At 43.0% G+C, this 25,804-nt stretch overlaps 1 protein-coding gene across 1 annotated transcript in view; it reads left to right on the forward strand.

Annotated features, from left to right (window-relative positions):
- Positions 1-25,804, forward strand: part of RALGAPA2 (Ral GTPase activating protein catalytic subunit alpha 2) — a 278,311-nt gene that overhangs the window by 176,190 nt on the left and 76,317 nt on the right. Inside the window, 3 exon segments of the mRNA XM_082359553.1 lie at positions 1,121-1,276; positions 6,831-6,989; positions 25,269-25,396. Coding sequence (XP_082215679.1) covers positions 1,121-1,276; positions 6,831-6,989; positions 25,269-25,396 — 443 coding nt within the window.

A 25,804-nucleotide genomic window follows, 5' to 3' on the forward strand; every position in this document is an offset into this window, starting at 1 on the left:
TTTAGTCTAAAAGAGTTACTGAACTTTCAGTAAACTGTTCTCCTTACCAATAAGATGACTTCTTACTTGTCATAGAATGTACTTCTTATTTAACCAACATTTTTTTAAATTAGTTAATTATTTATTTTTATTTTTGGCTGCCTTGGGTCTTCGTTGCTGCGCGCGGGCTTTCTCTAGTTGCAGCGAGCGGGGGCTACTCTGTTGTGGTGTGTGGGCTTCTCACTGCAGTGGCTTCTCTTGTTGCGGAGCATGGACTCTAGGTGTGCGGGCTTCAGTAGTTGTGGCACACGGGCTTAGTTGCTCCGCAGCATGTGGGATCTTCCCAGACCAAGACTCGAACCCATGTCCCCTGCATTGACAGGTGGATTCTTAACCACTGCACCACCAGGGAAGTCCTAACCAACATTTTTAAACCATACATTTCTTAACTAGAGTTTTAAGAAAAGATTAGAACATTAATTCAGTGTATGTATTGATTGTCTTTAGCACAGAAGAAATTCTTCTATTTCTTTTTCTTTTTCCAATTGTGTTACCACAGGTGCTTTACTGAAAGAATAATAGTTTATGAAAAGTAAAAAAAAAAAAAAAGGAAAGAAAATACCAAAATGGAATCTAAGCACTAAGTGAACATTCACACATAACTTGAAAAAGAATTATAACTCAGAGACTTTTGGCAGTGGTATAAATTGGAACAACCCTTTTGAAAGGCAGTTTAAGAATGGCTGTTAAGTTTGGAAACTTTTGTACCCCTTGACCTGAAACACTGCTTTGAATGCTCCTTCTGGTTTGAGAAAACAGAAAATCCCACAAATCCAGCAATAGGGGAGCTCCGTGTGTGTCTATACATATATACATATTTATGTATAGGAGGGGATAAAGTTGGAGAAATATGCACCAAACTTTTGATAGTGGTTTTCTTAAGTTGGTAGGATTTTGCAGCCCTTTCATTGTTAATGTTTCTTTAATATTTAATGTCATCTAACTTTGTATTACACTTGCTTATAATCAGAAAACTATAAAAATGAACATACTTAGATTTTTTTAAAACTCTGCATTCCTGCTAAGTGAATAAGAATGGCTCCCGTTTAACCTCCACTCCTTTCCCTCGTGACTGTGTCAGGTGGACCTCTCAACCCACTGCGGGTTCATGGGCGGACTTCAACGCAACGGCAGCACGGGCCAGACTGCCCCCTACTACGCTACCTCGACCGTGGAAGTGATTTTCCACGTTTCAACTCGGATGCCATCAGACTCAGATGATTCGCTCACCAAAAAGGTAAAGGGCCTCCTTGGGGACCATGCTTGGCGGCCCTGGTTTGTAGGTGAGGCACCCCTGGGACACAGTGAAGGCCATGGCCTGACGTACACGGAGACCGGTTTCCTCTGGATGCGACCTTGGGGTCGCTCTCCTCAAGCTACACTTGTCATGAGTCTGAAATAACCCAGCTTGGCACAAACTAGATAAAGAAATGCATGAAAAGCAATCAGTCATTTAAGTCTTAAATCCTGAGATTAAGATTTAGGAAGAGGAAGGGTCTTAAATGTTGTTAACTTTGGATCTTCTCTCACATGAGTATTAACTGAGAGAAAATGATGCTGTCAGCCTCTCGGGTTGGCCAAGGTCATCTGACGTAAGGACCCTGTACTGATGGGGTCAGAGAAAGCAGGCACCCCCCAACCAGGGCTGCCGGGGGGCAGCTTAGCAAATGACTGTCAAAATGGCAAGCGCAGGTGCGCTGCTACCTGGCTGCCCTCCTCTCGGGCCCCCACCTCTTGTTCTCCAGAGTTCAAAGGAAACCTCCTCCACCTCTGAGAAAGCTCTGCAGGGTCCCCCCTATGCTTTCTAACCTGCAGGATGTCCACCTCAGGTGACTTGCAGGAAGTGAGGGACATCCTAAGAGAAGAGGATTTTTACTCTGGGGAGGAAGCCTAGGAATCCGACCCACGTCTCTGTTTGCAGATGAGAACATCTGGGCCTCGCCTCCTGGTGAGGGGCAGAGCCCGGAATCCCTGCCTCACACCCACTCTCTTCCTGCAAGGATGCTGGGAACCAAGGGCAGTAACTGGTGGGTGGAAAGCAGGCCATTCCGATGCCTGATGGGCGGTGGCAGTGGGGCGGGGGGTGGGGGGGTCCTAGCGTGGTGGCTGCAGCCAGGGTTCAAGTATGTCTCCAGGTACTTCACCAGCCTGTGCCTCAGTTTTCCCATCTATTAAGTGAGATTAAAAACACAGCCCACGTCCCAGGGTTGCTGGGAAGTAGGTGAACGATGCCTGTGAAATGGCTGAGCGTGGGGCTGGTAGCATCCCTGACCGGCAGCCCCCGTTGTTGCTGACCGGTCTGATGGACTCTTTCCTCCTGGCCCGCTAGGCAGGTGATTGATACTGGCCAGAGGGCCTCACTGCACCTGCCTCATTTCTCTCCTCCGCGGTTTTGCTCTTTCATCACTGCAGCCACGGACGTCTGGACCACGTACACGGTGGGCAGCAGTGCTAGTGGGACCTGAGAAGTTGGGTCACAGCATGAGCAGATCCCTGTCACAGCGACCAAGGGTATCGGGCGGGCAGAGCACCACGGGCTTTCACTCGGTGGCCACGTGCTGGCTCCCGAGGGCCTGGGGAGCTGCCTCCACGTCTTAGGTTTTGGTGGCGGCGGTGTTCTTAGTGAAGGGGACCCTGCCCGCAGGGATGCGACCTCAGATTACCAAGACCCTAGGCAAGACTCACACCTCCTTTTTATTGGCCGTACCTTGTAAATCGCTGCTACTCTGCAAATGTGTCACCATATTCTACGATTTTCATATGACTGAAAACTATTTTGTTAAAAGACAGCTTTATATTTTAAACATTTTTAAAAATTATTTCCTAAGTAGGATTGTCTTTTTTTTTTTTTTTTTTTTTTTTTGGAGAAAAGACAGTGTTTTCTTGATAAAACACCATGTTATGAATACTTTTTCGGGGCTTGGCCGGGTTGTAAGTTCCCTACTGTAATAATCAAAATGCAGCTGATACCTTTTGCAGCTCCAAGATTTAGCATCATTACTGACAAACTCTCTCTGTCAGGATGTCTCACAGCTCAACTAAAAATCAGTCACAGGAAAAGCAGCCCCACAGTTCCTTGACTTATTGTGACTAAATTGTCCCTAACAGCTTAAAAATGAGCTGCAAAATTCTAAAGTGATGCATGCTCTCCCCTGCCCCCATCATGGGGGCACTTTTTCATCCCTGCAATCTGGTTGCAACCCCATACTGAACTCTTGATCCTTCACTGCAGAAATTTGTTAGCTCCAGCTAGATTAGATTTTTCACAGCTAATCTAACTGCTGTAGGGGTTTGCAGAGTGGGGACAGAGCTGTGCTATTGGATTTGTCCAATTCATTTGACTCCAGGACTATAATTGCACTTATGTCTTACAAGGCTTTTATAGCCTCAGGCTGCCCAGCCACATAAAAAACAAATTGGCAGTGATACAGTGCGAGTGGATGGGATGAAAGGCCCACATTATCAGACTGCAGGCAGCACTGTTCTGGCAGGAAGTTTCTTGGTTAATTTACAAATAAAACTTAGATTTTAGGATGGGCACACTGTCAGCTGAACAATGGGGATGTCAGGCCTGCCTGTTACTTAGTTAAAAGTAGCAGCCGGGCCCACTGAGGAGCAGGAATTCTTCAATCACACAGACGACTCCTTCTGGAGCCAGCTGGCGCCGTAATGCAATTAGTCGGGAAAGGAGGTCAGCCCATTAGGTGTGTCCCAGGGCCAGTGTCACAGTGCGCGCCGCCTGGCAGCGGCGGGCAGAAAGGCCCGGGCAGAGGGACTGCAAAACTCTGTCAGGATGAGAAGTGGCAGCACACGAGCTGATTTCTTAAGGCTTAAGCCCTGAGCACTTGTTCCGAGCCTCTTGTGCGTTTGAAGTAGTAGCTGGCGTGAAGGACGGCTCCGTCCAGATGACACACGACTCTGGTCAACGTGACTTGTGTGCATGGGTTTCTCACTTGAGGGCCTGTCGTCAGAATTCTCCAAAACTCACAAAACAACGTCTCCGTAATGAAACCCCCTTTAAATCGAGCGACACTTGGAAGCTTCCAGAGTATTTCCGTATGTTGTGACGGAGTTGACAATTTGGCCGGGTTGATCTTACTTGTTTCACCTGCCTGTGTTCTTGTCGTGGGCAGAAGAGGGTGTGTCCTTGCTCTTTGCTCCGGATATATCAACGACCGGTCCCGTGGCCTCAGCTCTTAGTTCTGTGCGTTGGCTAATTAAACTGACACGTGCGGAGGTCTGAGGCACGTGACCCTGAAAGCAGCTTTCAGATGATGAATCTCGTGTTATCACCACCTGCAGAATCGCCACGCTGGGAGGGTGGGCCCGTTCCTGTGATAACGTCCTCCGTTGCCCCAGTCCTGAGGATATAGTTGCAGACAGAATTAGGAGAGACTTCACTGGGTTATGTAATCGAGTTACCTAATTTAGAAAAGGGAGGTAACTGCAAAATTTCAGTAGTCACCGTATTACCTCAGAGCTAATGGCTTGCGACTTACACGTGTGGCCGGGGAGCTGTCCCACGTTCTGGGGTGCTGGCCTGTGGCGGGACGGCCACACAGGAAGGCTGTTCCGTAGGTGTGTTGGTCCCATTCAGAAGTTCATGCCAGCCCTGCATCAAGGGGCACAAAACTACCCAGAAGGCTGGCTCGCTCTGCGGGGCGAGGAGGGTGGGTGTGCACCCCGGGGCGGCCGCCGGCTCTCACAGCCCCCTTCTGCTGCTCTAAATTCCTCCCAAAGTTTCCATCTGAAACTACTCCTATTTCCCTCAAAAACATGCCTTTACCGTGCTGCCACTGAGCTGCTACCACGTGTTTGACTCCAAAAGGATTGAATTTCAGGAGTGCGTTGTGAACTCCTTGCATGCTTTATTGAAAAGGAAAAAGAAAGAAAAATGGAAATAGAGAAAGAGAGAGACAGATGCCTAGTGTTACTGTGAAAATCCGGAGTCTTCTTTTTTAACTATTTATGTAACGGGTTGGTACACCTTTTGCCTGCTACCCTTTTAGTCTTTATACGTAAGAGAAGAGGAGAAGGAAAAAGACACGTACTGGGTGATTTTGCATTTAGAAAGTTGTAGACGCCGTTGAATTTTTCTGCAGTGTCGTGCCCCGTGCTCCACGCCCGCAGTGGCATGTGTCCCAGAGCCCAGGTTCAGACTCAGCTGAATAGAGCGCCTCACCTAGGAGCCACCTGAGCTCGCGCCTCACCATAGGTGCAGAGGTACAGTGGTCCCCAGAGGTGTGACAGAGGGAGAGAGAAGCAGGCATTGCAGCAAACCAGCCTCCTTTGTGACCTTGTAAACAGAAAGGAGACCTTTTGGGGTGATCTCCGGTTTTCCCTTTGTGGTCAGAGAGTCTATAAAGAAATTGTATTTATATTAAAGTGTTTTAAATACACAGTACTTCAGAGCATTCTTTTTTATACTTTAAGACAAAACCAAAGCATTAGCTTTGACATAACATCTCTGCTTTACTAAAGTGCCTCCGAATTCAGTCACTTTGAGGGTTCACCTGTTAAATAAGCTAGGAAGCAAGGCACACTTTGTCATGGTGGTAGATGGCCTCCTTCTGCAGCGTGTGCAGGGCCAGGACCTCACATCCTTAGGAGGCATCCAAGGGCCTTCACCAGTCAGCCTTTGTGGGTTTAGGACTTCAATTTCAGCCAGCATTTTAACCTTTATAATCGAGTTTGCTTGAGTCACACGGCCAGGCCTGCCCAGATGACCACACCTGCACTTTCTCCAGCCCGGGACGTGCAGTCACTGTGCAGGAGCTTTGTCGAGGGTGTTCTTGCATCGGACCGAGCTGGGCCCTGAGGGATGCACACAGGTTCCCTTCCTTGGAGGCATGGGAAGCCCTCCTCAGAGAGGCCAGGAGTCTCAGACTTGTTTTTGGACCACGTGGCCTCTTGTGTATAAAGTGATACACGAGAGGGCTAGGGGAGTTGAGCTGTGACAGGGCAGTTGTCCTGGCTGCAGCTTCGATGGCCATGGGCCGTGGAGGCCAGGTGGCTCAGAAGCCCCAGCCAGCTCCCAGGCCGCCCTGCCCCACGCCGCTCCTACACCGTGGCAGGGGCGTGCCCCGCCTTCCCGAGCCCCCGCCCCTCCTCGTCAGACAACATAAAGATAACGTGGCCTACCTCAGAGAGTTAGTGGAAAGACTGAATAAGATGTATGTGTGAACAGACTTTCTCTACAGTCAGGCACTCTTCAAATGCTACGTACTAGTGCTGGGTATTAGTCTCTTATGAAATTTAAGTAACACATTAGTTTCTTAGACAAAGGTAGTGTTATACATACTTAAAGGTTTGTCATAAATCTCGTTTTTATGCATTTGGTAAGGATTGTGTTATAATGGCTTCTGTTCTCTTAACACTCATCTTCTGTTTTTCTTAATAACCATTGAATTCAGAGCCTAATGAAGCTCTACTGTAATACGGAATAAAAGTCTCACGCCGTCCACTGTGTAGAAACTGCTCAGCCACATACTGCGCAAGGCTTTGCTGCAGGAGTAAAATTAAATTTTTAACAAATCCTGGAAAAGGTCTTGTACCTGCGATGCTTACGTGCCTCTCTCTCTTGGTTCCAGTGTGTTTCATAGAAGGGCGAGCTGGGTTTTTTTCGTGTACTTGTGCTTTTTTAAAATCCCCACAGAAGGCATCGGTGTTGTAGCCTTTTTTGGTGGTGAATTATTTTTGCCTCTGAGTATAATAATTCAATTTGTAAGCCACGACCCCTCCTAAAGTGCTGTTACCGCTCTGATTAATAAGGAGCCAATTTGCCGTTGCAGCTCCGTCACTTGGGGAATGACGAGGTCCACATCATCTGGTCTGAACACTCCCGGGACTACCGCAGGGGGATCATCCCCACCGCCTTCGGAGACGTTTCAATCATCATCTACCCCATGAAGAATCACATGTTCTTTATCGCGATAACGAAGAAACCCGAGGTATGTTTTCACCGCGTTATTCTTCTGGCTCATACAAGCGTTTGCCATATGATTCACTGTTACTGAAAAACAGCGATACCAGTATGCTAAAGGGGCCACTTTACACGTATGTGAATTACACATGCTAAATAGGAATTAAATATGAATTGGGATTTTCAAAGAATCTTTCATCAGGAGCACAGAATTCTGTATTTTATTACTGAGACTCTGAAAATTATAATGCAAAGACACGTATGGTTTTTTAAATGTTTTTAATTTTTAAGATTTTATAATTTAAAGAAATTGTCATTTAGAACTTGGGGCATGTTGATTAATAACAGTAAGAGTTGAATGAGCCCCTTGTCACATCTAGCATTTTGTGGGTAGCTGTGGGTACGGGATCCAGCCTTGCCTCTGCTGCTGCTAACGGGGGTCGGTCCTGAAGGATCGCGGAAAAGTCCTGAAGAGCTGGGCCTCCGTGGCTTGGCCCATGTCGGGGCTTCTAACGATGGACGTGCCTTGCCACCCGTCAGTTCAGCCGGGTCCACTGGCATCGATCACGGGAACAGCCGGAACCATCCAGGGCCTGAGTGCCGGAACCTGGATTGGCTTCCGTTTCTGTCTTTACCCTGCCTTTAGTGGTGGTTTAACAGTGCTTGATACAATGACTTGATTTTATTTGCAACTATTAATACAAGGCGAGTTTTTTGGGTTTTTTTTTTTTAGTTTTTCAATTAGACATTTAGTGTATTAAGTCTCTCCTTCTCAAGAAAATGACTTTGTGTATTTCAGCTTGATATTAAATACAACCTTCATTTCCATTCCAAATTGTCCTCCTGCAGGAGCTATAAGTTACTGTTCTAAATACTCTCTATTTTTAAGCTTTAAAAATAGTAGGTAAAGGTTTCCTGGGATTTATAACCTAATCTAAAGTGTTCAAGTTGTGAGGGTTAAACGAGCTAAGAAATGGAAGGTGCTTCAAACAGTGCCTGGTCCAGAGGAAAAGCTACTTAAGTGTTAATAATAATAATAATTATTATTATTGCTATTATTATTTTTTGTTATTGTTACTACCATGAAAATAGAATAAATAATGACAATGCGAGTCAACTCCTGAACTCAGAAAAGCCCCTACTCTGGCTGGTGAGAAGCCTGACATAAGGGGAACCCTCTTGTCTACTCAGGGAGCAAAGATGCCGAAGTTCTTCATGTTAAATATTTGTGCTATCTTTGCTTCAAGTCTCTGTGCATGCGAAGTGTTCACGTTTGTATAAGAAAATGGCTCTTAGTGCTAATAACATTTGCGTGTGTCCATGAGGACATTAATTTAAAAAATTAAACTGAAGATTTTAATATTAGACAACCAATAAATTTAGTATCCTGTAGCTTTCAAAACTGGAGAATGTGTTTCTTTAATATTTAGTATGGATTAACTGGCTTTATTAGTTCATTTTCAGCACGGCCCTCTAAAATGTCATTTAATGTCCTAAAAATGTCACTTTTATTTTTATAGTAAATTAAGAACGTAAAAGGTATTTGAGTTCACTTCATAGTGTCGAAGTGATTTTTGAAAAGGTATTACAATGCATGAAAACAAGTTTCTTTAAAAAAATGTGTAAGTTTTATAAATTTGGCCATAAATTCTGACAAGATGAATCGAGCAAATCGTTTTCTTAATACTTCAATTCAAAAAGCCTAAAGGGAAGAAGAGAATAATGGCCAACTGGAAATTTAGTGTTATCCCCACATTTAAAGGACAAACCATTACAATGTAATAAAATTAATCCAGACATTTCCAGGGCAAGTGTGGCTGACCTTTTGCTCACCAACCACTGACCCCAGGGTGAATGCGAGAGGCTTGTGGAGGGAAAGTCTGTTTGTTTGGCTTCGGTCCCTGGTATTTAAATTGCATTCCCTAATCAAATGAAAAGGCTGTCCTCTCTATCAGGTTACAGAATCCATGGCAACATTTGGCCTTTTATATCCATAATGTTAGCCTTTTTGTTCGCATCTAAGTAGAGACACCTGGAGCAATGTTAACATTAACCGATTTAGCATTAATAGCTTCATTATATAAGAATTTCTGATCAGATAGCTGTTACTTTTGTTATATTGCTTCAGCTTGTATTGTTGTCATTTTTTATCTCCCTGCTTGGCAACCAGGCAATGATTTGCAAATTTTTTTTGTCTTGATTAATTAAGCAATATAATTATCAGTAACCACGATGCAGCCTTTGCTCAACAAAGCTTCGGAGAGAAAACAATGGTAAGTCTGTTAGTATGAATGCATTCCACGCGTCCCAGATGCATGAGGATATTACGGACAATGAGGGGAAAGGCCGCCTGGGAGCGGGGACAAAGGGTGCCACGCAGACTCGACACACTGCACATACCGCCAGGGACGCGCTGTGGGCTCCCGGGGACACAGACGCCTCGTTAGATTACAACTAGTCAGCAGAGATTAATTCTCAGCCATTTGGTGCAATAATTTACCCATTCCCCAGTATTTTAACCAGAGCGCCTTACCACGGAAGGGAAGGCTTTGTACTTGAAAGGTTTATTTAACCTTGCCTACTTTTAGGGATGGCCACCAAAATCAGTATTTTTGCTTAGAAATTGTCATGACGCAGCCGCTTGAAGTTGAGGAAGCTCCTTCTCCGGAGGGCAGGCTGTGCACGAGTTTCCAAAATGATAGGTCGCATGAGAGCTGTCCGTGGAGGACCTGTATCTTTTATCTGAACGTGGTGTGACTCTGTGGTCTGAGTACACTTTACCAGCCTCTGGGTAGCCATACTTCTCTAAGAATAATTTTAATCCTTCTTTAGGAGGGGGAAAAAAAAAAAACAAACCTCATCAGTACACAAAAGTCCTGCTCACTGGATAGAGTCATGCATATTCAAATTGTACTTTCATTCACTGGGCCTCGTTAATAGCCTGTGTAATAATGTGAGGCTGTTTGTAATACAAGCTCACACACAGCACTGCTTCCAAGGCCTTTGAAATTTAACATATTTCGCTTTTTCATCCATACACCTCCCTTAAATATACAAATTATGTGCCTGGCAGAATCCGCCTCCTCTTCATAATACAGCCTTTGCAAAACGGTATGTCGAAGGACCACGGCTGTGCTCGTGTCAGGCGGGCATCTGAGAGGGTCTGCTCCCTTCTTGAGCTTTTCATTGAACTTTTTAAAAGATACATTTTTAAAAAATCGGTGTGCTGAGCAACGTAATATCATTGTTAGGTTACTTTCAAGATAAGTCTGTCTCCATAAAGGTGGACACCGTAGCCTTTGGTCACGGAAAAGAAACGTGCTGTTGTCAGACTTGTGGTTTTTCCTACTTGTATTACTGAGTCAGCAGTCAGAGAAGACGTACACATGGGACAGAATGTGAGTGATTTACAGGGTTTGTTAAAACGCCCAATTTGTCCTGCAGAAAAATGATTCGTAAAGCCTCCAAACTGTAGGAGGTACCCGTGTTACTTTCCTTCTTCCAGTAATTGGAAACAGTACGGGTACTCAGCACATTGGCTTGTATGAATTTGTGAGGGTACGTTTTAGCATTTTTGTCATGTTTCTCTCCAGACACATGAGTGGACTGGCTGGTGATTATCTGACCAAAGGGTAGATGAGCGGAAGCAGCCTTGACCAGGAGCAGTTAAGACAAGAGGAAGCTGTGGGAAAGGGTCCTCTTTGTCACCCCAACCAGTGTCCATTTTGTAAACGAAAAACATGTTAACATCATCTAGACTCTCCTTACTTGGCCATGGCAGTTATGGGCCTGGGAGGAGAACAGGTGATGATTCAGTCCTTTCTAAGAAGCACAGGCAGGAGAGAGTAATAGGATAGGAGCTGGGGACCCCAAAGTTCCAGTTCCTGTGCTGCCACAGTGGGGGGTGTCTTGGGCAAGTCTCTTAATGTCTTTGGACCTTAACTTCCTCAGGTGTAACGTTCAGGTTGGGGACCAGGGTGTCTACAGTCCTTCCGGGGATTCTAAGCACCCCTTAAAGAGGACGGGCCCTCCTTGGGTCCTCGTGTTCCTAGATGCCCATCCTTTCCCTGAGTTGCCCTGAAGCTGCCGTTGAGGTAGTTTTTGACTCCCTTGCAGGCTCAGCAGCTGTTGTGTGTGTGTGTGTGTGTGTGTGTGTGTGTGTGTGTGTGTGTGTGTGTGTGTGTGTGTGTCTCTCTCCAGAATGACACCTAGCCCAGGACCTTCCCCTGGAGTAAGTGCTCAAAATGCTAGTTAGGGCTGATGCACCAGAAGCCACAAGAGCATCTGCACATGTGAGGCCAAGAGGAGCCAGTGTTGGCACCTGTGTTTGGAAGGAAATCTTTTCCCAGCGTGGCTTTATAATAAAGGGAATGTGTTTGACTGCAACATGGTTATGTAAATTTCCTCTTATTTCAAATGTGCAATTTTCTTATTTATCTCAACCCCAACCAAATAACCTTTTTGAGATTAAGTCATACATTTTAAAATAGTTTGGGACATTCTCAAGGAAAGTAAGTTGTTAGTTTTTGAATATGTAAAGAATCATTTATTTTGAAAAGATAACTGAGAATACTGAATAACCAGAATTCACTAAATATGTTTTTAAGTGGATTACTGCAATATGTTCTGTTTTGGTAATTTATTATTATCGTTATTGGGAGTTTTTAAAGTAGAGGAATGACACTGGGAACTTTGTGAAAAGGCAGCTGTCATTTGCAGATGTTGTATCAAAATCAAATTTCTTCTCTAATTCATGGCCACTCCTAATTTGAGGAATTCCCTGGATACAAGAGATCTATATTATTCCTTTTGTCCAGTTTTGAAAGACTGACTATCTGAGTCACCCACAAACAGTTGCCAAAGAATAATAAGGAACATTTATTTATAAGATAAGCCTCAGTACGGATGGAAAAAAATCTATAGCCTATTATTAACTCATAGCTCCTGTTTTATCTTTCACAACAATTTGGCTATTAAGAATTCCTTCTCAATTGATTTTCTTCAAAAGTTGCCATTGTTTGCCCTTTTATTCAGTTGGTCTTTGATAATACATCTTCCTGCTTTTGCCTTATCCTCCTCCTTTGGCCAGAGCCAGCCTGTGTAAATGTGTCCTGAGTGGCCAGTGGAAGAGCCCGCTTTGTGTCAGAAAGTAGGACAGTTCTCATCCTCTGCCCCAAGTGACCTCAGCAGGAAGGGCCTTCGGGCCCACGATGCCCGCTCTCTGACCCCTCGGCAGACACGCATGTGCCTTTCAAATCTCCTGCACGCGGCTGCACGCACCCTCGGCCAAAGCTGGGCAAGGCAGGCTGGGGTGTCAGGAGTGTAGAGAACTCCTCCATAAGCAAGACACAAGCCCACCGCCCCAGAACAAGAGGCGTACTTTCTGTGCTGTACTTGAAGTTCATTGGTTTGTTGTTTATTGTAGTTGGGTTTTTTGTTGTCTAGTTTTCTTCATGAATTCTTTTATCGCAGCTCCATCTCACTGATTACGGGACTGCTTTTTAGGGTTAGGGTTAGGGACCTCATGACAGGTCCGTGGAGCACTTCTCCCCCACATCTCACCATGGCATCAGCCAGACTTTTGTATAGTAACAGGAAACAACCAAAAGAACTGCACATCTGAGACCTTATCCATGAAGTCTCTAGAGAAACCCAGACACAACAGGGGAGTCAAAAACAGAGGCATCCAAGGAAGCTTTAGCCTCTGACACCTTCATCTACAATTTCAGCAAACCATAAACACAGCCTAACTCCCAGCCAGACAAACATAAAGCCTTACACTAAAGGCCTATTTACTTCAGTTCCTTTTACCTGGTATATCATATCCAGCTTTCAACAAAAAAATTGCAAGGCATACTAAAAGGCAGAAAAACTCCCACAGTTTGAAGAGACAGAGCAAGCATCAAAATCAGACTCAGATATGGCAAACATTTTGAAATGATCAAATGAGGAATTTAAAAGAACTGTGATTAATATGCTAAAGGCTCTAATAGAAAAAATGGACAACATGCAAGAAGAGATGAGTAATGGAAGCAGAGAGATGCAAACTCCAAGAAAGAATTAAAAGGAAATCCTAGAAATCAAAAACACTGTAGCAGAAAAGAAGAATGCCTTTGATGGGTTCACGAATAAACTGGACAGGTGAGGAAAGGAACTGTGAGCTTGAAGACATGTCAATAGAAATATCAAAACTGAAATGCAAAGGGAAAAAATGATAAAACTGTACAGAGCATTCAAGACCTGTGGGATAATTATAAAGTGTTATATACCCCTAATGGGAATACTAGAAGGAAAAGAAAGAGAAAGGAACAGAAGAAATATTTGAAATTATAATTTAAAGATATTTTTATATAACATATACTTTAATATATAATTATAATATGTGAAAAATTTCCAAGTTGATGACAGATACCAAACCACAGATCCAGGAAGCGTAGACAACACCCAGGAGGATAATACCAAAGTATCTACACCTAGACATATCACATTCAAACTGCACATTGCAGACTGAATGTTTGTGCCCCCCCCACCCCCCAGAATTCATATTTTGAAATCTAACCGTCAGTGTGATGGTATTTAGGGGTAGGGGTAGAGAGGTGATTAGGTCATAAGGGTGGGGCCCTCAGGAGTGGGATTGGTGACCTTATAAAAGAGGCCCCAGAGAGCTCCCTTACCCCTTACTGCTTGTGAGAACACAGAGAGAAGACAGCCGTCCATGAACCAGCCATCTTCCGACATCTTGTTCTGGGACTTTCCAGCCTTCAGAACTGTGAGAAATAAATTTCTGTTGTTTATAAGCCAGCCAGTCTATAGTACTCTGTTAAAGCAGCCCAAACAGACACTACCAAAAATCAAAAACAATGGGAAAATCTTAAAAGAAGCCAGAGGAAAAAAAATAACAACTATAGAGGTTCAAGGATAGGTATTACATTGGACTTCTAGCCAGAAATCATTTAAGTTAGAAGCAAGTGAAGTAAAATATTTCAAGTGTTGAAAGAGAAAAACCACCAGCATGGAATTCTGTATTCTTCAAAAGTGAAAGAAGAAATGAAGACTTTCTCAAACAAAAATTAGGAAATTTGTAGCCAGTAGACCTGCCTTGCAAGAAATATTACAATAAATTCATCAAAAAGAAAATGTCACAGATCAGAAACACAGATCTACTTTAAAAAGGAAGAGCTTTAGAGAAGGAATAAATGAAGGTAAACTGAAATCTTTTATTTTCTTATTCTTAATTGATCTAACAAATAACAGTTTTTTCCAAACAATAATAGCAACAGTGCATTCAGTGATTATAACTTATGGATAAGTAATGAATGACAGCAGTGTTATAAGGATGGGAGGGAAGAATTAGAAATATTCTGTTATATGGTACTTGCACTACCTGTGAAGCAGTAAGTGTTATTTGAAAGAGGACTTGGATTAATTATAAATGTATATGTCAAACTCAAGGGCAAACACTAAAAGAAGTAAAATGTATATAAAATACACACACACACACACACACACACACACACACGTATGTGCATGTCTGGAGGACAGGGCCATGCCTCCCCCTCCACATCCCACCCTGGACCATGGAGCACATGAGAAGTGCTTGGAATTTAACACATTTTACTTTTTATAAAAGTTTCAGTCCGTGGACTTCTCAGTCTTTCTGACAAATAACATAACTGATATTTTTTTTTTCCAACGGAAAAGTTGTTATACTTGAATGCAATTTTTTAACCGATGTATCTGTCACCCACTTTGGCATCTCAGGCACTGCAGGGCCAGAACACACCCTCTCAGTTCAGAAGTTCATATCGTGGGATCATGAGCTTCCCAGAGCGGGAAACTGGCAGGTCCTGGAATCCTAGACACCGGGGGTAGAAGCGCCCTGAGAAACCACCGGTCTGACCTTGCTCACGCACAGATGACCCTGTGAGGGTCAGTCTGTCTGTGCAGCCAGCATCCCTGGTGCCTACAGCCCTGTGAATAACCACGCCCAGAAATCACTCCTTTCCCTTTGGCCTCTCATTTTGGCCCTTCGTTATTTCCAGTCTGGCACTTGATTCTCTCATTGTTCATTATAACTTTTTGGTTGTTTTAGGTTGACTTTGGGGATCTGGTCAGAAAGGTGAGAAACTGTGTTGTTTGCAATTTTCATGAAACGCCCCCAAATAGGTTCTGTTCTCCTCAGTTCGTAGGCAGGATTCGGGGCAAGGCACGTGGTGTCCCCGGTGGTGGGGCTGCTCCGCCCTGGTGCCTCGGTTGGTGGACGTGAAGGCCTGCCCCTCAATGTGAGCCTTGTAGGACCACATCTCCAGGGATGGTCCCCGTCCCCGTCGGTGATGAAGTGGTTCTGGCTTCGGGGTAGGTAACCAGACGCTTTTCTGGGGGGATGGGTGTCTCCCCGCACGCCTAGTCGCCCGTGTGTAGAAGCTCTTTCCTTCCATGTCTTTCCTTCCTGACCTCTTATTCTAACATTATTTTCCAGCTCACAAAGTTCTGTTCATAGAGATTGTGGTCATTAATGCCATTACTCTTCACTTCACAGGCCCTTGCTTTACTCCCATCTTTTTGTAAGGTGGCTTTTCCCTCCGAGTATAAAGACATGCATTCTTCCCTACCTGACTTCTGCGTTTGGTTCCTGACCACTTAGTTTGCAAAGACCATCTCCAGGTTAGCTCTGTGGCCTCTACCACGCTGTATCTCCTAGCGACACGCACAGACTTGAAGAGCATGCTTTCATCGTGGCCTTTTCATCTCATGAATAAGCGTAGAAAATTTACCTGGTGCTCTGTGTTGCCTGCATTTGGATTCCCAGGACATTAGGTGGAGAGGGTGGAGAGGCTGCAGGTGGGCAAATACAGCAGCGACGAGTTGTGAAAACGAGCTGGTTATTTCTGCTGGGCGTTCACGGAGTCCGCTGTCAGCTGGGTCCCCCGGCTGTTCTTCAGTATTTTCCTGTGTCTCTCAGTGATTCTGATGCTCCATGCATTTCCCAAGGTACCGATTCCAGAGCTTTACAATCTTCTCAAGTCCACAGTCTAGGCTTCCCTCCTGCCTTACCTCCTTCAGTGCCCAGCCTCTGACTTACCCAGGAAGTCCCTCGGCAGCAGCGTGCAGACCGTTGCCCGGTTCTGTCGACACCCTTGCTCTTTATTTATCTGTAACCTTTTAGGCACGTCTTTTCACACAACACCAACGAATGCTCAGCTGGATTAACACCTCCTGACGTACGTGGTGGGGAAGCTGCCTTAGCAAAGAGAGCCAGTGCCCCCTCACCCTTTCCTTCCCGTCTTACGCTATTTGCCTGGGGTGTACCTCCCCTCCCATCACCAGTCTCTGCTGGCGCCCACGGTCATGACCGCCTCCTACATGAAGACTTCCGAGGCTTCTCTCAGCTAGAAGAGGACTCTCTCTGGCTACAGAACGTTATGTCTGTACTCACCCTAAAGCTCTTTTTTTCTCTTCATTTTGTTGCCTTCTTGAATACATATTTTTATCTTGCGTGCAAACTGCCTGTGGGTAAGAGCCGTGACTTATTTCTCTGTATTCCTCTATAGCCCTCAAAGCAGGCAAATACGTAACTATGAAACAGATGAAATCTGATCTCCCTGCCCCTTTCAGCCTAGAAAGATTCTGTGTACTCTTCAGAAGTTTCAGACAAAATTTGAGAGTCCTCTGATTATCCATTTTTTCCAAAAATTATCTTCTGATATTTAGAGAACATATTTATACATATATAGAGATTAAAATATTTGGAAATAAACATTCTCCTTCTCAGAAACATACCTTATATTTCTTTTAAAGTTTTCACCCTTATCTCAAAAGTATATGATTCTTCTACATTCCCTCTCATTAGGACAGTACTGTTTGCACCACACTTATTAATATAGCATTTGAACCTTGCAGCCAGTCTGTGAGGGCAGTAGGGCAGACCACACTGCTCCTGGGCTCCAAATACGTCCACAGTTGGTGCAGGTGTAGCAAACTTGGTTTCCGGGTAGCCAAACCAAGTCCAGAATTTGAATCCGAGTAGCGTTGATCTCTTTCTGAGTAGAAGAGTGTTAGTTGTCACACCTGTGTGCAGAGGCTTATTAATGGAGGACTGTGTACACTTTACAGGCATATGTGCGGAATCCTAGACCTTTGATTAAGTCACCCACCTCTTACATGAGAAAAGCAGTGTCAAAGAGCTGGGCACAAAAATCGTGGCCATATCTTTGTTATGAACAGATGCCTTTAGTTTTTAAAAAGGGAGGCATAACTGACCAAACTGGGTAAGTCACACCACCCAGACTCTGCATTTACAGCTTCCAGCACAGCCTGGGGCTCAGCAGGCCTGGATCTCGTGGCAGTGTTCCAGTTCTGGAAGCTAGAGGTCATCCATGAGGAACTGGAACAGACCTCAGTTGTTGATTATCCAAAATGTCTCGACTGAGTCCTTGAAAGATTAATTCCCACAAATCAAATGGAGATTTCCGATCACTTTGTGTGTCCCAAGGATTCTCCCTTGTCCTTGCTCCAGCAGCTGGGTGCATCCCTGTGCTGTTAGGCTGCACAGTGTTGCAGCAGGAACTTCTCTGCAGATGCGAGTCTTCTCTGCTTTCACGGGATCTGGCCAAGAGAACCTGGCTGTGAAAGTGCCTTGGACTGGACCCGGGCCTGATGAGGAGAAAATCACTGGGGCTGTACTTTCTAGCTCTGTGCTTCCTCTCACAGCTGTTCTTCCTTTCAACACGGAGCACATGAGAGGGGCTCCACATGCATCTCCTAATTTGCAGCTGGAAAGGAAATCTAGTTTGTCAGCAGTCTTGGAAAATCTTATTAATCTCCAGGATTTGGTCATCATGCAGAAGCTTTAGTTGGTTGTGAATATACATGCTCAACAAGGACGAAGTGATGAATTGAGGTTATGATTAGGCCTAATACTTGATGTAGTCTTCCATTAAATTTCCCATTGAGCATGGGAGCAGGAGGGGGTACCCAGGAGATTCCCTTTTCCCCATCCCCGTTGTGTAGCAGAGGCCTCACCCAGGCCACCCCAGAACTCCCTGTACCACGTTGCTGTCCGCTGATCTGGGGAGCCTGATAACCAGGGGCAGTTTCCCCTTCCAGTTGAGGGGAACCACAGTGCCTTCTTCTGGTAGGGTTGCTGCTCCCTTCCATACTGAAAAACTAACATCAGAGACCAGCATTGTAGGAGCAAAAGAAAAAACTTACATGTGGGTCAGGAGGAGTAATGGGAGAGGCACTCTCCTTCCCCCGCTATACCTAGATGTGAGTATTCTGGTTATGGAAGAAAGGCCACCATGTATTGGTCCCTGGTTCCAAGGACATACCATATCTTATAAGTCAGTATCCCACCCTCACATGGCAGTATGTCCCAGTGATCATGGGAGATGAGTTTTCAACAATCTTCCTGCATGTAGGCCCCTCCACTCAGCTCCACTGGGTCCAGTGGGCCTCTGTCACACTGTCTTGCTTCCTACAGCTTATGGTGTCACTTGCTATAAAATGAGGCCAGCCCCTACCTTGTTCTTCCTCAAGAATGTCTTAGCTTTTCCTGGCCTCTCTGATTCCCATATACATTTTAGAAGCAGCTCATCAGATACGGTGTGTTGAATCCACAGATCGGTCTGGGATGGGAAATAACAAATGCTGAGTTTTCTGGTCCATGAACGGATACATCCTTCCATGTATTATATTTAGACCACTGGAACGTCTCTCAGTGAAGTTTTAAAGATTTCTGTATACTTTCCTTGTTAGATCTATTCCTCTGGACTTCATATTTTTATGCAGTTGTAAATAGTATCTCTTCATTTCATTTTCTAACCATTGGTTGCTGGTAGATAGAAATGCAGTAGGATTTTTCTGTTTATGCTGTGTCCATTGACCTTGGTAAACCCTCTTATGAATTCGGAGCGTTTTCTGTAGATTCTTTTGGAGATTCTGTGAATATAATCATGTCATCTGAAATAATGACCGTTTTGCTTCTTCATTTCTAATTCATAATCTCCTATTTCTATTTCTTGCATTATTGTATTGGCAAGGATCTCCAGCACAGATGTTGATAGATGTGATCAAGGGGACATTCTTCTCTCATACATACATAAAGCTTTTAATGTCTTACCCTTAAGTTTAGTGGTTTCTGTAGGGTTTAGTAGATATTCTTTAACAGATTAAGGAAGTTCCCGTCTATTCCAAGATGGCTAAGAATTTTTTTTTATCATAAATGAATTTTGAATTTTATGAAACACTGTTTTCAACATCTGTTGAGGTGATTCTCTGACTTTTCTCATTTCTACTACTAATGTTGTTAAGTATATAGATTGATTTTTAATGAAAACCCACACATATTCCTGGGATGTACTCAACTTGATCATGATGTTTTATTATTTTTTGCACATTATTGAATTGGTTTGCTAGAATTTTGCTGGGATTTTTGCATGCATGTTCATGAGTGAGATTGGCTCCTGATTTTGTTATTAAGATTACACTAGCCTAATAAAATGAATGGGTTTGGTTTCCCTTTTCCTATACACTGGAATTGTCTCTAAAATAATAATTTGTTCTTTAAAGGTTTTGTAGAATTTGCCACTAAAGCTATCTGGGATGGCTTTTCCTCTTTAAAATAGTTTTTTTTCACTGTGATTCAATTACTTTAAAGCTTATAGAATTACGGTTTTTATATATCATCTTGTATCTATATTAGCTAAGTTGTATGTTACTGGAAATTTAGCAATTTCATCTAAGTTTCCAAATGAATAGGCATAAAAAGCTGTACACATTTTCTAAGCATCTGTGGTCGTGTCCCCCTTTTATTTTTAATATTATTTATTTGTACTTTCTTCTTTTCTTGATTCATCTTGCCAAAGACCTATCAATTAATTGTATTAGACTTTTTTCAAAGAACCAACTTTTGATCTTGGTTATTCTCTCTGTTGTGTTTCTATTTCATTAATGCCTAGTTTTGCCTTTTTTTTCTTTCCCTTTACTCTTCAAGTTTATTTTATTCTTTTGGCTTTCCAATATTTCTTGAGATGAATGCCTGTCTCATTCAGTTGCAGCCTTTATTCTTTCTAATATAAGCATTTAATCCTACACATTTTCTCTGAGTACTGTTTCAACATGTAAGTTATAATATCCACTATTTTCTTTATTATTTAGCTTAACATATTTTAAAATATTCATTTCAGTATTTTTGTTGACCCCTGAGTTATTTAGAAGTATTTCTTCATTTCTGAACATAGAGATTTGTTCTGGTTTTCCTTTTGCTGTGGATTTTTAACTAATAGCTCTTTTGGGCACAAAATACGTATCGTATGAGTTCAACCCCTTGACATTTCTTGAGACTTGCTCTGTGACCTAGAACAGGGCCTAGCTAACTTTTTCTTTAAAGGACCAGGTAGTAAACATTTTAGTGTTTGTTGCCCATGCAGTGTCTGTCACAACTACTCGGCTCTGCCATTGCTGTGTGAAAGCAGACACAGGTGAAGAGAGTGGCCATGTTCCAGTAAGACTGTATTTTGGACTGATTTTGAGTTTCATATAATGTCATGTCACAAAATATTTTTTTCCAACCATTTGAAAAAAGTAAAAACCATTCTTAAGTTTGCAGGCCATACAAAAAAGGCACCAGGCTGGAATTAGGTCCCACAGGCTATATCCTTGGCCTAGAATACGGTCAATTAAAAAAAAAAAATTCTGTGCATACTTGAAGAGAATATGTCTTCTGCGACTGTATTTTGTATGTATCCATTAGGATGGTTTGTCAGTTGTGTTGTTCGAATCTGTATTCTTACTTTTAAAAAATATTTTCATTGAAATGTAACATAAAGAAAAGGTCACAAATTGTAAATGCACAGCTTGATGAATGTTTTCAGAGCAGACGATTTATTTATTTATTTTGGCCACGCCCTGCAGCATGCAGAACTTCCTCAACCAGGGATCGAACCCACGCCCCCTTCATTGGGAGCACGGAGTCTTAACCACTGGACCACCAGGGAAGCCCCTCAAAGTAGACAATTTAATACTACCCAGATGTAAACACAGGATATTACCAACCCCCAGAAATCACCAATCCCCCCAAAAAGTGGCCACTATTCTGATTTCTGTCAACATTGATTAGTTCTACCTGTTTTTGAATAGTATTATGTAGTGTGAACTTCTTTGTGTCTGTTTCTTTCACTCAGCACTATATTGGGGTCATTCCCATGATGTTATAGATTTGTTCCTTTCATTACTGTGGACTATTCTGTTGAGTCAATATGCCACAAATTTTGATTCATGCTCTTGTTGATGGACATTTAGGATATATCCACTTTGGTGGAATATGTGTGGCTTGCCTTTTCACTTTCATGATGAGCAGAATTTTAAAAATTTTTATTATCCAATTTATTTTTTTCTTTCATAATTGGTACTTTCATTTTTTATTTTTATTTGTTTTAGCTGCGCCGGGTCTTAGTTGTGGCATGTGGGATCTTTTAGTTGCAGCCTGAGGACTTCTTAGTTGTGGCATGTGGGATCTAGTTCCCCGACCAGGGGTCGAACCTGGGCCCCCTGCATTGGGAGCGTGGAGTCTTACCCATCGGACCACCAGGGAAGTCCCTGGTTGGTACCTTTTGTACCCTAAAAAATCCTTGCCTCACCCAAGGTTGCAAAGATTTTTTCATGTTTCCTTCTAGAAACTTTGTGGTTTTAGCTTTAATATTTCAATCTATAATCCATCTCAGTTTTGTGTGTGGTATGAGGTAGAGGTCAAGGTTCACTTTTCAATATGTCTATGCAGTTGTTTCAGTGTCTTTATTGAAACAGACTTTCCTTCCCCATAAAATTGATATGTTGCCTTTATTACAGATCAATTATCATATATGTGTGATTCTATTCTTGGACTCTGTATTTTGTTCTGTTGATATATTTGTCTATCCTGGTTCCAATATTATGTTATAGTCATTATTATAGTTTTATAGTATTTCTTGAAATCAGGTAACATGTCTTATTATTATTGTCTTGGCTAATCTATGTATTTTCTTTTCCATGTAAATTTATAATCAGCTTGTCCATATCTATAAAAGCAGCTTGTTGGAATTTTTATTTGTTTTGTACTGAATCTATAATTCAGTTTCAGAAGACTTGACATTTTTATAATATGGAAACTTCCAATCCATGAACATTGTACATCTTTCCGTTTATTTAGGTTGCCTTTAATTTATCTCAGCAATGTTTGGTAGTTTTAAGTATAGTTGTTTTGCGTATCTTTTGTCAAGTTTATTTCTAGGTATTTGACGTTTTTGATGCCATTATGAATAGTATTTTTAAATGTCATTTTCCAATTATTGGTTGCTAACATTCAAAAATACAATTATTTGGAGGGTATATTGTATCCAGTGACCTTTCACAATTCACTTATTAGTTCTAGTTAAAGTCCTTTGGATTTCTCATGTACATAATCATGTTATCTGTGAATAAAAATTACTTTACTTCTTTTTAATCTTTATGCTCCTTTCGTTTTTCTTCCTCTCTTTCTCTTATTTTTCTTTATTGTAATGACTAGGACCTTTTAAAATGTTGACTAAAAGAAGTGAGCATAGACATCCTTGCCTTTTCAGGTCTTTAGGTAGAAAACATTTATTGTTTTACCATGAATTATGCCATAATTTTTTTCCCTCGAAGGTTTCATCAAATTGAGGAAGTTCCCTTCTATTCCCAGTTTGCTGGGAATTATTTTTTTTTTATCATGAATGAGAGTTGAATTTTATCTATGCTTTTCATGTTTCTATTAAGAACATCATATGGTTTTTCTTCTTTATTCTATTAATATAGTAAATTGCATTGATGGATTTATGGGTATTGAACCAACCTTGGTTTTTTTTTTACGGAAAGTACCCCTTGGTCAAGATACAGTGTCCTTTTTATATATTGCTGGATTTAATTTGCTAAAAATTTGTAAAGGGTTCTTGCATTTTTGTTGAAGGATATTAGTGCATAGTTTTCTTGTGTCAGCTCCTCATGTCAGTTCCTACGGGCAAAGATAGTCTTTCATTCACTGTGTATGCCAAGCCCCTCCCCCAATTCTAACCACAGAAAAGGTGTTCTACAGATAAATAGTCCTTGACATGAGTCAAAAGACCTAGGCTGGAGACCCACATTTATTAGTTTATTTAAATTATTTCAAATATTAATGAATTTTACTCATTTGCATTCCAGCCGTGTACCAGGGTCAGTGCTGCTCATTGGAGGTTTTTCTCCTCCACTTGCAGCCACTCCTCAGTGTTATTCAATAATTCTTCCTCATGTCTCCAACCTCTAAACATTGGAGGGCCACAGGATGTAGTTCTTGAACCTTTTTTCTTGCTCATCTGAATACCCAGCCTGGGCTATGGCCATACCACCCTGTACGTGCCCTATCTTGTCTGAACATCCAGCCTCATGGCCGTGAGCACCAGGTGTCAGTGAATAACTCTTACAAATCTCCAGCCTGAGCCTCCCCCTTGGCTTCCCGCTCGATGTGTCCACTGCCGCCCTCAAGCATCACCACTGGGCAGTTAAAAGGCATCTCAAGCTTAGCACGTCTAACGCTGAGCTCATGGCCCTCCCCGCCAGTCTTCCAGGACAAGGTGGCTCCAACCTTCCAGTCGTCAGGCCACACACCGTGGCATCACCCATGCCTCTTTTTCTCTCCCACTTCATTAGTAATTCTCTGCAAATCCTCTCAGCTCTACCTCCCCACTTCCCCTGCTACCACTGGCATCCAAGCCAGCATCACCCCTCACCTGGATCACACAGTAGTTCCCTAACTGGTTTCCATAATGCTCACTCTTCGCAGTTTTCCCAACATAGCAGCCAGAGCAATACCTTTAAAGTGCAGGTTTGGGACTTCCCTGGTGGTCCAGTGGTTAGGACTCCACGCTTTCACAGCCAAGGGCATGGGTTCGATCCCTGGTCAGGGAACTAAGATCTCGCAAGCTGTCCGGCGTGACAAAAAAAAAAAAAAAAAAAAAAAATACAGGTTAGATCATATCCCTCACTTCCTAAACCCTCCAGATCTATAAGATTCCCCTCACAGCCCCTCTTATTACCTGTCTGACTTTATCTCCTTCCGTGCTTTCTCTCGCTCACTCGACTTCAGCACCGTGGCTTCCTTACTGTTGCTGAAACATACGGATTCTGCTCCCACCCAGGGCATCGTACGTGCTGTTGCCCTGCCTGGGATGCTCTCCTGTCAGCCGTCCTCGAAGCTTGAGGTCACCCCTCCCTCTGTCCAGTCCTCTGCTTGCAGCGCCCCCTGCTGTGCGACCTCTAACTGGAGGACCCCCCCCCCTCCCAGAAGGAGTCCTATTGCTCTTCCCTGCTTTCTTTTTCACCTTAGCACTTTACTACCTGACATATTACATATTTTATGTCTTTAAACTGTTTATTCTCTGAAACCTCCAATAAATTCTAAGCTCAATGAAATCAGGAATTTTTTTTTGTTATTTGCTGCTGTGTCCCCAGTCAATAAAACAGTGTCTGTCACATAATAAATATTTTTGAATAAATGAATAAGTAAGTGATAGGAATAAATACAAGAGTTATAAGCAAGACCCAGTCCTTGACCACATGGAGCTGCCAATCTCCATAGTAGTGAATGGATTAGATGAAATTCTAATGAAAAAAACAAACAAACAAACGGTGAGAGAGAGAAAAAAGAAATCCAAAAAAGACAGGCACCAAACCCTTGTGGGTGGCCCAGGCATGAAGGAAAGCCGAGTCTCTATTAAAGAAGTAGAAGGAAATGTGGATAATGCAGTGTCTCGGAAGCAGAGGGAAAGAAGGTTCAAGAAGGAGAAGGACCTTGTGGGGACAGTTGTCATCTCCTTTAAGAGTTAACATGCATCGGGATTCATGCAAAAATGTTGCCAGTTCCAAAACTGGTTTCAGAAGGTTGCCAGGCTAGGGGTGTACAGTGAGGCCCGGCTGTGTTCTGTGCATAATCCACACAGTGGAGATGCTTAGAAAGAACAGTGCCATCCCGTGAATGACAACGCGAGAAGGAAAAGAAGAACTTGGTGACAATCTGTCATGAGAAGTTTAGCCAAAGAGTTCGCAATAGAGGAGCGTCGTGGAACAATCCTGCTTGGCTTGATCCGAAAGCCCTAGAACTGGGTCCAGGTCTAGTATCCAGTCTGTGGGTGGCAGCCTGTGCAGTTGTGACAGGTCCGAGGCATCAAGCAGCTGTTCTCATGTCTTTGGTTTGACTTTTACTGGGTTTTTTTTTTTTTAATTAAGTGGTTTTGTTTTTTTTTTTTTTTGGTTTTGTTTTGTCTTGAATCAACAGGTTCCGTTTTTTGGGCCCCTGTTTGATGGAGCAATCGTGAGTGGGCAGCTCCTGCCAAGCCTTATCTGTGCCACTTGCATCAACGCCAGCAGGGCCGTGAAGTGCCTCATCCCCCTCTACCAGAGCTTGTATCTTTTTGCGCTAAGTGTGTAATGTATTAACCATCCCAGCATCCAGCTTCCAGGAACCTTCTCACGAGAGGTAAGTCTTAACAACTGGGTGGAAGAGGGAAGAGGGAATTTTTTTCAATCTGGGTTGAAAAACACTGTGATTTTCATACCATTCCTTAGTTTATATTAAATATAATAATTTTGTGCTACATCAAACTTAGAAGAGTTGGTTTTCATAATCAAGTCACATATGTTTATGCTAAGAAGTGGTGCCTATGACAAGATGCTCATTCCTCCTGGGGTATTTCTCCCCAAGTTCGGTCTCCTCCTCCTCCCTCCCTGTTTGCTGCAGTCTGTTGTGTGTAAGGTGGGGTGCTGAGAAAATGCAACGGGGTCACTCCAAGTGCCTACCAGAAATGACGCTAA

Source organism: Balaenoptera borealis, assembly GCF_965194805.1.
Source record: "Balaenoptera borealis genome assembly, chromosome: 16".
Classification (NCBI taxonomy): Eukaryota; Metazoa; Chordata; class Mammalia; order Artiodactyla; family Balaenopteridae; genus Balaenoptera; species Balaenoptera borealis.